We start from the raw sequence: 17,110 nt of genomic DNA on the forward strand, positions 1-17,110 counted from the left end.
TACGAATCTTTAGGTAAGACATAGATAAAATTAATGAAACGTTTCTTAAACTGGCAAGTCTTTTTAAAGGTATGGTTGTGCAACAAAAGTGATTCAAGAGGGACTCCATATGAAACAGTGTTTTTTTTGTTGGTCTCTTTAGACTTAAGTGACAGAAGAAACCTTAAAACAGACAAAGAGAAATAGAAAGCAGTTATAACACCACTTTGAACCTTTCTCTGTCTTCTTCAATTCATTTACACCATTCATCTTCTAAGATAAAATCCCAAAAGTTTTTCAACACTTGAAAACTTGTCTCTCTGTCTTGCAACTTTATATCTTCTTGAGCTTGGAGAAGGTTCCTGACTCTGAGAAGTAAGTGCTTTGAGTCCCACTGCCTAATCCTAGAGCCTGTTGCGGATTGCACAACTCTATCCCCTGTCAAATAGATAACCAATTGAAGTTAGAGAGGGATGAAAATGAATCACAACAAGATAAAACATTGGTCAGGAATCGAATGAAAATGTTTGTTACCTGCACAGGAGTGAAAGCCAGGCTCGATGTCAAACCAGAGGTAGTTGCACCACCTGTATACTGTCGTTCTTTAAGCCTGAAAAGAGCCATTGATACACAGTTCAAAATGAGAACGCACAGGAGATATTATGGAAGAACAGGGCAGGTTCAGTAAAGATTAATCTACAGGGTAAGAGTAATAACATAAAAATCGGAGAAACTGAGGAAACTTACTTTTTGGCGACCTTAGCATTAAGTTTCAGCTTGCTGGGAACACTGGATACTCGCAGCCTGTTGCTTCCTGCCTGGCCAAGCATTCCATAGCCTTCACCAAGTCCAGCACCTATCATCATGAACAACAGATATTAGACTAAGTTCTTTAAAAGTGGCCGTTAACAACAAGTAAAAGTACAAAATATTTTTACCAAGGGAGCTCTCTTCGGGTGTACCAAACCGCATCCTGTTGGCCATCTTTCTCATATCTGTCACTGCATACCTAAATAAAAGAGAATGATGGTAAGAATACAGCAAGTAGTAGAATTCCATCTAGAGTCATTAAGGACACAAAGTAGGATGAAACAGGCTACCTTTCTTTCATTTTTCTTAGACGGCGACCACCCCTTCTTTTCTTGGGCTCAGAATCAGGAACAGGAAGTGGCTTAGGCTGCCTTGCAGGAGGAGGTTCTTGCCACTTCTCAATCTTCTTACGGATCTCCTCCCTCAAAGCTCTTCCATTTATTCCTGCCATGTCCCCTCTAGTAGCATCAACTCTTGCTGCCAAAGTTGACTTTGCAGCCACAAGCCTGCTAGCGCGAGCACGAAGTCCAGGAGGTGTGCTTTGGAGAATCTCTGTCTGCTCCAAATAACCCACACGGGACTGTGATGTTGAAGAGAACCCAGCAAGGTTCTTCCTCTTGTGGCCAAGAACTTGAACATTACAGGCAGGCATTTTAGCAAGTGCTGACACACCTCCAGCAGTCCCAACGAGCTTAGCTGCAACAGCACTTCCAACAATGGCGGAAAGATTAGGTGCGATAGATCCCATCTTACTTTCAACAAAGTCAAGGACCTTCTTCCTTGCGGAATCAAGATCTAGAGCTCGATCACAAGCCCCTAACACCTTTTGCAGGACATCCTCTGGCAGTGGACTCCCTTTGGTGGTTAAAGAAGTAACTGAAATACCCATAATAATAGCAGATGGAAGAAGGTCACCAAGATCAACAAGAGTTATATCCGTCTCATTGCCAATCTTTTTCACAACACGGGCATAATCGATAGGGTGATGAACCAGAGACTCAAGCTCTTGAAACTTAAGCTTGTACTTGTCACGAATAAAGTTGTGGACAATAGCAATCTCATTCTCAATATCAACAGAGAGCTGATTGCAATCCACAATAAGCTTGTACTCAGGATCATCTTCCAATACAGTTCCTTTCTCAGCTCCATCAGAATCCTTTGCAAGAGCCTCCTCCACTTTCTGCATTATATCAATATATCTCTGACTTTTCTGTAGCTTAGAGACGATGTCGAGATCATCATAGTTAAGAGTCTCTAAATCCGCCATGTCCATGTCAACATCTTCTTCCTCGTTTCCAACATCACCATCATTCTCGTCCTGAATATGAATAATCGACCAAACTACAAATTAAAAACCATATCTCCTCCATGTCAAATATCAAAAACAAAAAAACGTAAACAGATTAAAAATGGTTTTAAAAGACACTCACCATTTCTGCTTCATTGTCAGATAACTCGTCAAGATCAGCAAGGAATGAATCTTCAAGAGTTGCCTATAACAACAGATCCAACATATTTAGTTAGCTAAGTCCCAACCTTACCATGTTCATATAGCAGAAAGGAACAAAGAGAAACAAGAACTACTCTGAAACCCTAAATTTGGAATTTTTTTTACTAGATGATTCAAATCAAAATTAACAAAAACAAACAAGAGAGGAGGGTTAATGAAAGAACACTTACCATAAACACTTACCGCAAACGCCTCAGTGACCTGCGGATGAAACGAAGAGGGAATCGTTTAATCAGAAACCCTAATTTATACTGGAAGGTTGGGGATAATACTCAATTAAACAGACGAGGAAAAATCAAAGGAACCTGAATCGAAGGAGAAACCCAAATTGGAGATTTGAAGAACGGAGCAGTGAATGATGTTTGAAGAAGATTGAAGGCGACGAATGTGAGACTTGTTTTCAAGTTATAAAACCTTGTGTTAAGCCGAGTTTTCCAAGTCGGACATAGCAGTTGGGCCTAATTAAATGGGCCTTTCACCCACCTAAAATAAAAATGGGCTTCTGCAAATTTCAAATTTAGGGATTATTATGTAGCGATTCATGTTCTTACCACAAAGTCCCAAACAAAAAAAAATAACAAATGGATAATGTTTTTGAGAGGATGGATATAGAATCGAGAAAAAAATACCATTTTTATAATTGGGAACGTAAAAGGTGTTTGTAATAGCTTAACTTAAGAAATTCAAATAATTGAGAACTGTGTACGTTTCTTTCTTGACAGTAACAGTAAACATGTTACACACCCGTGAGAGAGACTATGTCAGTGAAGAAGTCACATTCAACCAAATCCAATCTCTGCTAACTTTTCATCCAACCAAAAATTAAGATCCTTTCAAGCTTTAGAAAAAAAAAAAAAAAAAAAGAGAGAGTTCTTTGCTTCTCGTTTTGGAGGAGAAGTTCTCAAAAATAATGGATGAAATTGAAGAAGGAAGTAGCAACAATAGTCTCAGACGTGTTGGTACCGGAAGCAGTGACCGGAGATGGGTTGATGGAAGCGAGGTGGATTCTCAAACACCGCCGTTTTCTGAAATCTGCAGAGATAGAGATTACAGTTTTGGGAATTTGAGGAGGAGACTTATGAAAAAGCCTAAAAGAGCTGATTNCTCTTCCATTTATTCCTGCCATGTCCCCTCTAGTAGCATCAACTCTTGCTGCCAAAGTTGACTTTGCAGCCACAAGCCTGCTAGCGCGAGCACGAAGTCCAGGAGGTGTGCTTTGGAGAATCTCTGTCTGCTCCAAATAACCCACACGGGACTGTGATGTTGAAGAGAACCCAGCAAGGTTCTTCCTCTTGTGGCCAAGAACTTGAACATTACAGGCAGGCATTTTAGCAAGTGCTGACACACCTCCAGCAGTCCCAACGAGCTTAGCTGCAACAGCACTTCCAACAATGGCGGAAAGATTAGGTGCGATAGATCCCATCTTACTTTCAACAAAGTCAAGGACCTTCTTCCTTGCGGAATCAAGATCTAGAGCTCGATCACAAGCCCCTAACACCTTTTGCAGGACATCCTCTGGCAGTGGACTCCCTTTGGTGGTTAAAGAAGTAACTGAAATACCCATAATAATAGCAGATGGAAGAAGGTCACCAAGATCAACAAGAGTTATATCCGTCTCATTGCCAATCTTTTTCACAACACGGGCATAATCGATAGGGTGATGAACCAGAGACTCAAGCTCTTGAAACTTAAGCTTGTACTTGTCACGAATAAAGTTGTGGACAATAGCAATCTCATTCTCAATATCAACAGAGAGCTGATTGCAATCCACAATAAGCTTGTACTCAGGATCATCTTCCAATACAGTTCCTTTCTCAGCTCCATCAGAATCCTTTGCAAGAGCCTCCTCCACTTTCTGCATTATATCAATATATCTCTGACTTTTCTGTAGCTTAGAGACGATGTCGAGATCATCATAGTTAAGAGTCTCTAAATCCGCCATGTCCATGTCAACATCTTCTTCCTCGTTTCCAACATCACCATCATTCTCGTCCTGAATATGAATAATCGACCAAACTACAAATTAAAAACCATATCTCCTCCATGTCAAATATCAAAAACAAAAAAACGTAAACAGATTAAAAATGGTTTTAAAAGACACTCACCATTTCTGCTTCATTGTCAGATAACTCGTCAAGATCAGCAAGGAATGAATCTTCAAGAGTTGCCTATAACAACAGATCCAACATATTTAGTTAGCTAAGTCCCAACCTTACCATGTTCATATAGCAGAAAGGAACAAAGAGAAACAAGAACTACTCTGAAACCCTAAATTTGGAATTTTTTTTACTAGATGATTCAAATCAAAATTAACAAAAACAAACAAGAGAGGAGGGTTAATGAAAGAACACTTACCATAAACACTTACCGCAAACGCCTCAGTGACCTGCGGATGAAACGAAGAGGGAATCGTTTAATCAGAAACCCTAATTTATACTGGAAGGTTGGGGATAATACTCAATTAAACAGACGAGGAAAAATCAAAGGAACCTGAATCGAAGGAGAAACCCAAATTGGAGATTTGAAGAACGGAGCAGTGAATGATGTTTGAAGAAGATTGAAGGCGACGAATGTGAGACTTGTTTTCAAGTTATAAAACCTTGTGTTAAGCCGAGTTTTCCAAGTCGGACATAGCAGTTGGGCCTAATTAAATGGGCCTTTCACCCACCTAAAATAAAAATGGGCTTCTGCAAATTTCAAATTTAGGGATTATTATGTAGCGATTCATGTTCTTACCACAAAGTCCCAAACAAAAAAAAATAACAAATGGATAATGTTTTTGAGAGGATGGATATAGAATCGAGAAAAAAATACCATTTTTATAATTGGGAACGTAAAAGGTGTTTGTAATAGCTTAACTTAAGAAATTCAAATAATTGAGAACTGTGTACGTTTCTTTCTTGACAGTAACAGTAAACATGTTACACACCCGTGAGAGAGACTATGTCAGTGAAGAAGTCACATTCAACCAAATCCAATCTCTGCTAACTTTTCATCCAACCAAAAATTAAGATCCTTTCAAGCTTTAGAAAAAAAAAAAAAAAAACAGAGAGAGTTCTTTGCTTCTCGTTTTGGAGGAGAAGTTCTCAAAAATAATGGATGAAATTGAAGAAGGAAGTAGCAACAATAGTCTCAGACGTGTTGGTACCGGAAGCAGTGACCGGAGATGGGTTGATGGAAGCGAGGTGGATTCTCAAACACCGCCGTTTTCTGAAATCTGCAGAGATAGAGATTACAGTTTTGGGAATTTGAGGAGGAGACTTATGAAAAAGCCTAAAAGAGCTGATTCTCTTGATGTTGAAGCCATGGAGATTGCAGGTTCTCATGGTCACAGTCTCAAGGTATGATGACTTCAAAGTTTTGGTGTTTGTGTTATTGACAATTGAAAAGTTTTGAATTTTTTTTGTTTGTTAGGATTTGTCACTTTTGGGTACAGTTGGGATAGCGTTTCAGACGTTAGGTGTTGTTTATGGTGATATGGGGACATCCCCTTTGTATGTGTTCAGTGATGTTTTTAGTAAAGTTCCTATAAGAACAGAAGTTGATGTTCTTGGTGCCTTGTCTCTAGTCATCTACACTATTGCTGTGATTCCTTTGGCTAAGTATGTCTTTGTAGTCCTTAAAGCCAACGACAATGGTGAAGGTAATGCATCTGAATCTATGATTTTAGTATACTGGAGTTTATGTGGTTTCTTATTAGTGTATGTGTGTGTGCAGGAGGAACATTTGCGTTGTATTCACTTATTTGTAGGTATGCAAAGGTGAATAAGCTGCCAAATCAACAACCTGCTGATGAGCAGATCTCGAGTTTTAGGCTTAAACTCCCAACTCCTGAGTTGGAAAGAGCTCTGGGAATTAAAGAAGCTTTAGAGACTAAAGGGTACTTGAAAACTCTTCTTCTTCTCTTAGTCCTAATGGGAACTTCCATGATTATTGGCGATGGGATTCTTACACCAGCTATGTCAGGTCAGTCTGATTTGTATTGTGTTTTGTTGCAATAGAGTTTCCCAAAAGGTTCGGTGGATTCATACACTAGTGTAACTTTCAAATCATTTACAGATAAACTACGAAGTGGTCTGGTCAAGATTGAGATTTGATCTTCCTTTTGATTCTTATGCAGTGATGTCTGCAATGAGTGGTTTACAAGGTGAAGTTGAAGGATTTGGAACAAGTGGGTAACTCAATCATATGATTTCTCTCTTTATGTCTAAGCAATTGCGTCTTGATCTTGACCTTGGTGTGTTGTTTTTGCTCAGATGCATTGGTTATGTCTTCAATTGTGATTCTCGTGGCTTTGTTCAGCATACAACGGTTTGGGACGGGTAAAGTAGGTTTTCTATTTGCTCCAGTTCTTGCGCTATGGTTCTTCTCTCTCGGTGCTATTGGAATCTATAATCTTTTGAAGTACGACATCACTGTCATAAGAGCATTAAACCCGTTTTACATTATTTTGTTCTTCAAGAAGAATAGCAAACAGGCTTGGTCTGCTCTTGGTGGATGTGTCTTATGCATTACAGGTTAGTAAACACGCACTCTCAACTTACAACGTCTAAATAAAGAAACCAAACCTCTGTTACTTACAAAGTGTTTGAAACTACACAGGAGCCGAAGCAATGTTTGCAGATTTGGGACATTTCTCAGTTCGTTCTATACAGATGGCATTCACTTGCGTGGTATTCCCATGCCTTCTCTTAGCTTACATGGGTCAAGCTGCTTATCTAACAAAGCATCCTGATGCCTCGGCTCGTATATTCTATGATTCAGTTCCAGGTAACCAATCAATATATCTTCAAGGTCTCAGCTACTATTATATAATAGATGTCAAAAATGCTGAAACTGTGATATAATGCAATGTTGAGCAGCGAGTTTGTTCTGGCCGGTGTTTGTGATCGCAACATTAGCGGCGATGATAGCAAGCCAAGCCATGATCTCTGCAACTTTCTCATGCGTCAAACAAGCAATGGCTCTTGGTTGCTTCCCAAGGCTGAAGATAATCCACACTTCTAAGAAACGGATGGGTCAAATCTACATTCCTGTCATCAATTGGTTCTTGATGATCATGTGCATACTCGTCGTCTCCATCTTCAGAAGCACAACCCACATCGCCAATGCTTACGGTCAGTTTGGTTTTTTGTGCTGAGTCTTAGAAAAGGCTTTCTGTTTTTTGATGTTTGTTTTTCTCAATGTTTCTATTTTCTTGTTTCAGGCATAGCAGAGGTTGGTGTAATGATGGTGAGCACAGTGTTGGTAACGCTAGTGATGCTTCTCATTTGGCAAACCAATCTATTTCTGGCTATCTGTTTTCCACTTATATTCGGATCCGTTGAGACCATTTACTTGCTTGCGGTTCTCACCAAGATCTTGGAAGGTGGTTGGGTTCCTCTAGTATTCGCCACTTTCTTCCTCACCGTAATGTACATTTGGAACTATGGAAGCGTTCTCAAGTACCAAAGCGAGGTTAGGGAAAGAATCTCAATGGATTTTATGCGTGAACTCGGTTCAACTCTTGGAACAATTCGAATCCCCGGGATTGGACTCCTTTATAATGAGCTTGTCCAAGGCATACCTTCCATTTTTGGACAGTTCTTGCTCACTCTTCCCGCAATTCACTCAACAATCATCTTTGTCTGTATCAAATATGTTCCTGTCCCGGTCGTTCCTCAAGAGGAGAGGTTCCTTTTCAGACGGGTATGTCCTAAGGACTACCATATGTTCAGGTGCATTGCAAGGTACGGTTACAAAGATGTTAGAAAGGAAGATTCTAGAGTCTTTGAACAGCTTCTTATTGAAAGTTTAGAGAAGTTCTTGCGATGTGAAGCGTTAGAGGATGCTTTAGAGAGCACTCTGAATGATTTTGATCCCGATAGGGTTTCTGTTGCAAGTGATACTTACACAGATGACCTCATGGCTCCTCTCATTCACCGTGCAAAGCGGTCTGAGCCAGAGCAAGAGTTTGATTCAGAGGTTTTGCCGTCTTCAAGCGTAGGGTCGTCTATGGAGGAAGATCCAGCTCTAGAATATGAGCTTGCGGCTTTGAGAGAAGCCACGGACTCGGGGCTAACGTATTTGCTGGCTCATGGAGATGTGAGGGCGAAGAAGAATTCGATTTTTTTGAAGAAGCTTGTGATTAATTACTTCTATGCGTTTTTGAGAAGGAACTGCAGAGCTGGGGCTGCGAACCTCACTGTTCCTCATATGAACATCTTGCAAGCTGGGATGACTTATATGGTCTAATGTTTGATTTTTTTAAGTTATACTCTCTTTGGATCATTTCTCCTTATCATCCCTCCATGGATTAGGGTTTGTGTCTTGCAGACGACGTTGTGATTGTCGTTACCATGAGGGAGAAGCCATATTGTAATAGTTAGGTAGGAAAATAAAATTGTACCATCTGCATATGTAAAGTATACCAAGTTTCACTAGTGCTTGTAGTCTAGTGTAATGCTTCTGTTCTTCAATCAATCACTACAAATTTATCATGGTGGTTAATTATAATCTTTATTAGAGTTGAATAATCTGAGTTTTGACTCAAGAAGTTTGTTAAAAAAGCATTGAGACCACCAATTAGGTAAGTGGGATTTGAGTGACTCTTTGATTGGATGTTAAAGTAGTTCATGTTGCATTCTTTTTCATATATATGTGAAAAAAAAAAAATTACAAAGTGAATCCTACTTGTAACTCACTGCGCTTCTTTGAATCCCCTTTCATTACTTAAAGCTTTAAATCCCATTAAATTTAAAGCTTTGGATATTAATTGATTAGCTACTAGCTAGTGACATGGTTGAAGCTTTACATAATTGATTAGCTCCACATTATTTTTGTTTATAATAACTCGATATGACAAAACTTTGGGACAGCTTCACACACAAATGTCAAATTCAAAAGACGAGTGTACAAATAAAACTCTCAAGTTTATGTAGTAGATTATTCGTATTGGTCGAGTTTGGATTACATATTAAATAAATAAATAAAAAAGTCAATACAACAAATTGAAGGGACAACTTCACCAACATACACATTGAATAATATACGTCATACAATTTTGTTTATAGAAAATTGAATGTTGTTGCTTGCCAAATAAAGGTCACTTTCTAAATAAGTAGACTTTTATCGACCATAACATACATAGTAGTTTCGACAATCTATACTATTAATTGGGGAGCACACTTAGGAATATAAAAAATAAAAAAAAAACATAACATATATTCATGTTGCCAAACAGGTTCAGTTACTTATATAATAAAAAATAAAAAATAAACAATATATGGTAAACAAAAACTATTAGTCAGAAATCTAATATTTATGGAAACAATAATTATGAAATTAATTATAAAATCAAAATTACCCTATATTTTTGGAAATGGTTTAAAGTTTAATGTTTGCTTCCATAATAATCAAAAAATTTTAAATCGAAAATTTTATATATATATATATATATTAATTGGGAGCACACTTAGGGATACAAAAAAATAAAAAAACAGGACATATATTCATGTTGCGAAACAGGTTCCATTACTTATATAATTAAAAATAAAAGAATAAACATCTATACTATTAATTGGGGAGCATACTTAGGAATATAAAAAATAAAAAAACATAACATATATTCATGTTGCCAAACAGGTTCAGTTACTTATATAATTAAAAATAAAAAATAAACAATATATGGTAAACAAAAACTATTAGTCAAAAATCTAATATTTATGGAAACAAGAATTATGAAATTAATTATAAAATCAAAATTACTCTATATTTTTGGAAATGGTTTAAAGTTTAATGTTTGCTTCCATAATAATCAAAATTTTTTAATCGAAAATTATATATATATATATATTAATTGGGAGCACACTTAGTGATATAAAAAAAATTGAATTGCATATACTGTTTTGACTCATTTTTTTATTTTTCTTTTATTTTTACCAAACTAATAATAATATTAGTTTTTATATATTTTTAACTTCATTTTTTATTTTATCAATACTTATTATAATGAACTTCTATAATTATGGCTCCTAAAGACTTTGGGTTGAATTAAATTAGACAAATTTATGTTTTCTGTCAAAATTTATATATTATAGGTCTTCTCACTATTTTTAATAAATTGTCTAATATAAACAATTTAATCAAATTAAAAAAAAAATTAAAAACCCTGCACAAAAGTGCGGGTTGGTCCATAGGTTTACTTCACATAAATCAACCCCAAATAATTTTAGTTTTACTAATACATAATTGTAAAAAAAGAAAAAAAAAAGAAGATCAGATACGAGACGGGAACGGGTAATCTAAAAAAAAAAAGATTATATAAACTATTTTCATAGAAAAAAAACAAGAAATAAATATATCAAGATGAGATTATAAAATTACGATAGTTAATTTATACTTTATGTGAATCCAACATTTATGGTGAAGCGGTTATTATTTCAAACGTGTAGAAATTTGATGAAGGTAAACCAATATAAGTTTATGTTATAAATGTTATACCAAATAATTATATTTACAAATAAAATGTTATGTGGATGTGAATCTTTTACCTACTTCCTTATTTGTTGGACTAGAATATAAAATCTCAAATTGATAAAATATTATTAAAACTACGGTTATAAGATAAAAAAGGGACATACCGTATATGGGATGAGACGGGTTCAGAAACACATAAACAGATCTATATACTATCTTTCTCTTACTATTTTTTAATGTACTTAAATCTAATCATCTTCTTTCCAAGCCAAACTGAAAATAAATTGGTACAAAGTTAGATTATGAATGTTAATAACATTTTTAACATTCATAATTACAAATGTAACTCCGCATAATCCAAACTTAATTACAAACTTAGTTTTTTTAAAATTACCCCCGCACATATGTGCGGGTCCAATCCCTAGTTCTACTGTAATATTATTACCATGTAATATCCACATACAAATATACCATGTCGTATTCACATTGCAAAATCCGTTAGATTGGTATGTGATTATGTGAATGATAGATAACAAAAGGAACATAAGAAAATAATATAAATCATACAACCTAAATTTAAAGATTTTTTCCGAATATATTATTATTATTAGTCAAACAACCTAATAAAATAAGTGATCGGAAATGACGTTTTCCTCATATTTACTTTTTTTTTTTTTTTTTCAAACAACTCTTACTTTTATCTAATCAAACAGAGTAGCAAATCTTACAATAGGAGTTCCAAAGCAGAGACTAATAAACAACATAAACATCAAATAAAGATAGGTAGAGCGACAATCATGTCCAAGAGGAGTTGGAGGTGTGAGCGAAGAAGCATCAAACCACAAACTAGCTCAAGATGAGTCGGCTTCACATTCACAGTTGCAGCGGAAATGTGATAAATAGTCTTTATCAAGCTGACATTGGGACGTTGAGAGAGTTTCCATTGCCGAGAACCAAGATGGTTTGATCTGTTCAAAGACAAGGAAGAGGGTGATTGGGGGATTAAGTGTGGACATGGCTTGCTTGAGGATGATTCGGTAACCACATTCCATGGAACAATGGTCATAATGCCGATACTCTTCAGCTTTTTCCAAGGGGCGATAACATTCCTGAAAATGGTATTGTGTACTTGACAAAGTTCAGGGCTCATGAAGGTTATGGGAAGAAGTGTGGAAAGTTTTCGGTAACCTCCTCTCCTTGGAGAGGAGATCATAATGTCGAGCTTCCTAGAGCTTCTGGTTTCAGAGCACAAATTGCAGGATAACATTTGAATTAGATCGGTGAACAGCTGAAACATAAGGGGAAATTTTGAGAGGCATCGGTAACCAACGCTCCGTAGAGACGGGGTCATAATGCCGGTCCTCATCAAAAGTTGAATCGAGACTTTAAACAATCCTAATGGCAGGGTTCGCAAGTTAACTTTGCAACAACATAGCACCAATGGTTTATTATGTTCCAATTGCAGTCTTTGGACAATTGGTTCCATAAGTCGACACAATGGAAAGCTACAGGAAAGCAAAGAAAATTTTCGAGCAGACCTGGGTTTACGAAGAACAGAAGCTGGATCTCGAGGGCTTGTCAAAAGCTTGCACGGCTCTAGCGTCAAATTAGAGCTCCTGTCCAACTGCGACCAAGCAAAGCGCTTGGTGAGGGGATCTGGATCCGAGGAGCAGAGAGGTGATGGGATTGACTTCGAAGAGAGCAAGTGGCAAAGGCGAGGGACAAGATTACAGGAGGTGTGTGAATTCTCAGATCTGGCGTTGAGAGGCTGGAAGCTCGCGAGAATCACCTCACTGGGAGCAACCACCGTAAGAGACGGAGGGAGAGGGGTGGGTTGAAGTTGGAGCATGGCCGGAGTTGCGGCGCAGAGCCTCGATGAACCTCCAGAACGTTCACCGTAGAAACAGACGTAGATCCAAAGTGTATAGTAGACAAGAGCACGAGGGAGAAAGAACGATTTCCCAGCGACGCCGGGCAGAATCGACGCCGCCAGAAGGAGAAGCCTCGGGAGTCGTGTCAACGAAAAAAGCTAGGGTGAACTCTTTTTCTTACAATTATTTTTGCTATGTCGTGCATAAAGTATTATTTTTCTATCGTAGTGAGCTTAAAGTTTTTGGATTTGAGTAAATTTAACAAGTTAAGGGGCTGTTATTGGAGAGATGATTTCTAAGTCAACATGAAATTGTAAATTCTTAAAATCAAAACACATGGATTTTGAAATAACATGTTTTATCCTTGGATTTGAATCCTTCTATTTTATACTTTCAAATCCATGCAAATCCATTTAAAACATAATGTGGATTTAGAAATCCAAAAACAAATCATTGAATGAATAACATGAGATTTTAACAAGTATTTGTAAATCATAGAACCAATAACACATAATTTTGATAAGTATTTTAAAATCAATGATTGAATAACACATGATTTTTATTTGGATTTCCAAATCCATTAAAATCATAAAACCAATAATCCCTCTAATATTTGTATCAGTGTGTCATCATTGAATTTACATGATAAACCCACGTACAATACACGTGTAGACTACGACATCTTAATTTTGACATGTTTAGAAATTGTACATGTGTGATCGTAACACTCATGCAGTTCTGTAATTAGGCGTCTGACTAAACAAACATTGGATAAAGACGAGTAGCGCTTAGAAGAAACCCGTGAGTTAATTAGAGGGAATTGTTAAATTACTTTTCTTCACGTAAAGATAAAAGAATTGTTAATTTTTTACTAAATTGTTTTATAAAGAGTGTCATTCTGATATAATAGACACAAATTAAGAAAATTGTTTAAATTTCTGTTTTACCTTTTTCAAATACACTAAAGTTTTTTTCTCTTTCTAATTAATAAACTCAAATAATAGAGATAAAAAAATAAATTTAATTTTAAAAATTGTATTGAAAACATAAAATGACACTCTTTTTGTTACAAAAAAAAATATCAAAATGACACTCTTTATGAAACAGATAGAGTAATTATCAACATATATATATTAATAACTTAAAATATTGCACAACTAAACCACAAAATACTTGAATGATTGGAACTAGACACTCAATCTATTTTTTGTCATCATTAAATCGATAAGATCCGATTAATAACTAATTCCTACTATACAAGATAACATAATTTAGTAGAGTCAAATTGAACTCCAATAGAATCGGTTGTAGAGGTGGTGTTGTAACCATTTGACTAAAGATATTTTCCTTTCTTTCTTTTCTTTTTGTAAAAAATAATAGATAAAGATCATATTTTATTTTATTGGTGTTTAATCTAAAGATTTGGACTCATACCTAACATACTCACTAAATTGATAGATTGTCCCTTTTTCACATTGACCGATTTTGATTAATGATTTCTAAAATGATGAAATTTTGGGTTGTGTATGTATAACACCATTTCACAATTCTTTTACCAAACCATATAAGAATAGCTAGTGTTGTTTCAACCAATACAATTGTTTTCTTTCTTTTACAGATTAATTTAGCTAACTCGCTCATTTTGTCGACCCTTATTGGATCTAAACTCACCAAAACCAGTCTAACGTCATTTGTGATGCATACTTAATCCAAAAACTAAACTAGCTATCCCATATTTCTAACCCATCTCTGTAAGTTTTGTTTGTCCATTCTGAACATAAGAGGCTTAGAGGCACATATTTGTCCTATGCAACTATGACAATTATGACTAAGTAAAGTAGAAGTGAACAAAATCTTCCGATCGGAAAATAAGATTATTCATCAGAAATTTTATAATCTCACATCAAAGCACCACTCAATCTTAGCTAGTTTAATTTGATGGAATTATCAGAAATAGATATGATATTAGTTTTGTCGACTTGCGGACAAATGTTGTGTGAACTAGAGGAGCAACTAAAAGTAGCCTTTGATTTACGTCCAATATATATAAAGGGACTTGCACGGTTGTCTATCAACTTGAAGACAATTTTAATTATTCCTTCTTAGTCGTCTGTATTTTATTTATCCACTCTGTTAGGTCATTTTCACAACTTTTCATTTCCTTTTCTTATCTCTATGTTATCTAAATATCTTCTTTAAATTTTTGTCCTTTTGAAAAGATATAACATTTATTTTGTTTATTGGTGTCACCATTGCCGACTAAGGTTGGGGTACACGTACACGTATTACATATGCTATAATTTTATGATATCCTATTTTCAGATCCAAAGAACAAATCTTATCAACTAATAACAACGAACTATGATTATGCTTTCACATCGGCTATTATAAGCATATAATAGATAGATGTCTATATTGTCCAAAGAAAAAATCGATTCTCTAGAAGTGTTTGATTAGTAAATTTTTATTTATTGTGAAAATAACGATTAGGAAGGTAAGAGACAAACAAAGTTTGATATTGTAAGATCTCTGGTGATCGTGACTGTATAAATATCGGACCACACAGATTACTGAAAAAAGATTTTGTTGGGTCTGCCTAAGATTTTGTTTGACTCCTTGTTAATTAGCTTGTGTATATACGAATAGCAAATCAAATAAACATAAATTTGTGATGTGTATACTCAAAATCAGTTTTTTTTTTAATTGAGCAGAATTCTCACAAAATCAATGATTAATATTAATTAACCATTAAATTAACTATCACTGATTTAAAATTGAAAAATACTTAGGTTCACTCCTTAAGGATGAACCTCTCTATTCATCTACTCTTCTTTCAGTCAATTAGAATATTTCATCTAATATTTCATTTAAAAAATAAATCAAAATTAAATTAAAAAACAACTCAAATTCTGTATACTTTTAATTAAGAAAAGTTAAATATTTGGCTTGGTTTAGAATTTTTAAAATTTGTAAACTAGATTTTTAAAATTTGTAAGTACTTCTATTAAGGTATTGCGTAATTATCTCAATGTCTAAAATAGAAACAAAATAATTCCAATAGTCAACTCGACTAATATAAGGTCGCTGTTTTCATATTCTCAACCTCTAAATATGAAAACAATAATTACAACAACAACAACAAAAAAAAAAGAGAAAGAATAAGAATAAATAAAGGTTCTTTGATTTTGTAGTGAGTTTTTTTTTGTTCGTCGGTGAGAAGATGAGGATGAAGCCATTAAGGAGTTATAGTGTAGGTCCCAAACCTTACGAAGTTAAGAAACCCGTCAGACGCGGCGAAGTGGATAACTAGTGGACCCATTTAGACACAACAAGGCACCAACGAGGCAACGATACTCGTGGCTACCACATGCTTTCCAACCTATATATATTTTATTCTTTAACCAAAAAAAAAAAAAACATCAATTTTCTTTTCTTGAGACACATTCACACAAAAAATGAGCAAAAAACTTAATATCCTTTACCAATACAAACAAGACATATAATAACAACACTTATAGTAGTCTTATACTATAAAGTAGTATAAACCATTGTACGATAATGGAAAACGGAAGATGTATATAAATATATAAATATATATATACTAAATATCCATAGTAATTGGATCATTTGTTTTGTTTTAGTGTATGTGTAGCTAATATTTGATATACCTTTTTTACAAATTGATATTATTAAAAGAATAAAAATACCAAATTGAGATCTAACTTTATTGCAATTTTATGATTATTCTACAATTAGAAAGAGTTGGGGGATTTGTAACAATATTATTTTAGAGAGTTAAATATTTGTTTTATTTAATATCTTTGGGCATGAAGTATCTATACTATTTTAATTGTTTTTTTATCCCTATATAAAAGACAATTATGTTAAACTTAATGTTTTATTATGTTAACACTTTTTGTGAAACACATAGAGTATTTAACACTCATACCAATTTATCATAAATATATAGGTGGAGATTTTGGTGCTTGTCAACATTTAAAATTTTGACAAGTTTTTTGTACCAAAACATTTTTTTGTCGTTCCAATTCTATTGATAAAACAAAAATTACTTCTTGAAGAAAAAATTAATTTTGTGGTGTATATGTTATACGTTAAATCACTATGATATGTGCTAGCTAATGGCGATGATTTTCACCTAGCTAGGTTTTTTTGCTCTTTTGGAATACATTAATTTTTTTTTTGAATTGAATTGTGAGGATTTTTCTTTCGATTGGAAAACAATATTGTAATATTTAACAACTCCAATTTTAGTGTCTACACTACAAGAATATAGTGATATTGCAACATAATATTTGCAATGATAGTGGCCCTGATTGGTAACGGCTGTTACTTTTGGCTGTAAAGACTTTGACTTTAAAATTTTAGCTGTAGAGAATTTGGCTGTAGATGCTTTGACTGTAGAAACTTTAACTGTTAAAATCTGATTGTTTACCAACAACTTTTAAAGTTGTAGCTGTTATTT

At 34.9% G+C, this 17,110-nt stretch overlaps 2 protein-coding genes across 6 annotated transcripts; one reads left to right on the forward strand and one right to left on the reverse strand.

Annotated features, from left to right (window-relative positions):
- LOC104787143 (U4/U6 small nuclear ribonucleoprotein Prp31) lies at positions 26-4,873 on the reverse strand. Of its 5 annotated transcripts, none has more exons than XM_010512663.2 (9): positions 4,790-4,873; positions 4,655-4,685; positions 4,405-4,467; positions 3,426-4,292; positions 1,080-1,240; positions 918-988; positions 727-835; positions 514-589; positions 28-417 (listed from the first exon to the last, which is right to left on the reverse strand). In XM_010512663.2, the coding sequence occupies exons 2-9, from the start codon at positions 4,655-4,657 to the stop codon at positions 313-315; spliced, it is 1,455 nt and encodes a 484-aa protein (XP_010510965.1). In that variant the 5' UTR covers positions 4,658-4,685; positions 4,790-4,873; the 3' UTR covers positions 28-312. The 5 variants fall into 5 exon arrangements, with proteins under 5 accessions (XP_010510969.1, XP_010510967.1, XP_010510965.1 ...); XM_019245969.1 differs by having other exon boundaries at positions 1,080-1,233; positions 3,419-4,292; XM_010512667.2 differs by lacking the exons at positions 3,426-4,292; positions 4,405-4,467; positions 4,655-4,685; positions 4,790-4,873 and adding exons at positions 2,220-2,282; positions 2,470-2,500; positions 2,605-2,686 and having other exon boundaries at positions 26-417; positions 1,080-2,130.
- Positions 5,168-8,788, forward strand: LOC104787142 (putative potassium transporter 12). The gene is made up of 8 exons (XM_010512660.2): positions 5,168-5,640; positions 5,714-5,942; positions 6,017-6,265; positions 6,420-6,470; positions 6,556-6,816; positions 6,902-7,069; positions 7,162-7,416; positions 7,506-8,788. Exons 1-8 carry the CDS (start codon positions 5,395-5,397, stop codon positions 8,531-8,533), a joined length of 2,487 nt encoding a protein of 828 aa, XP_010510962.1. The 5' UTR covers positions 5,168-5,394; the 3' UTR covers positions 8,534-8,788.

Source organism: Camelina sativa, chromosome 5, assembly GCF_000633955.1.
Source record: "Camelina sativa cultivar DH55 chromosome 5, Cs, whole genome shotgun sequence".
Taxonomy (NCBI): Eukaryota; Viridiplantae; Streptophyta; class Magnoliopsida; order Brassicales; family Brassicaceae; genus Camelina; species Camelina sativa.

Excerpts from the sequence above, each read along its gene's own strand:
- LOC104787143 (XM_010512663.2), bottom strand. Across the intron at positions 1,241-3,425 it reads TTGATGCTACTAGAGGGGAC|ATGGCAGGAATAAATGGAAG; the intron begins ATGGCAGGAATA and ends ACTAGAGGGGAC. Across the intron at positions 590-726 it reads AATGCTAAGGTCGCCAAAAA|GCTTAAAGAACGACAGTATA; the intron begins GTAAGTTTCCTC and ends GGCTCTTTTCAG.
- LOC104787142 (XM_010512660.2), top strand. The coding sequence starts at position 5,395 with ATGGATGAAATTGAAGAAGGAAGTAGCAACAATAGTCTCAGACGTGTT. Across the intron at positions 6,266-6,419 it reads TCTTACACCAGCTATGTCAG|TGATGTCTGCAATGAGTGGT; the intron begins GTCAGTCTGATT and ends ATTCTTATGCAG. Across the intron at positions 6,471-6,555 it reads AGTTGAAGGATTTGGAACAA|ATGCATTGGTTATGTCTTCA; the intron begins GTGGGTAACTCA and ends GTTTTTGCTCAG.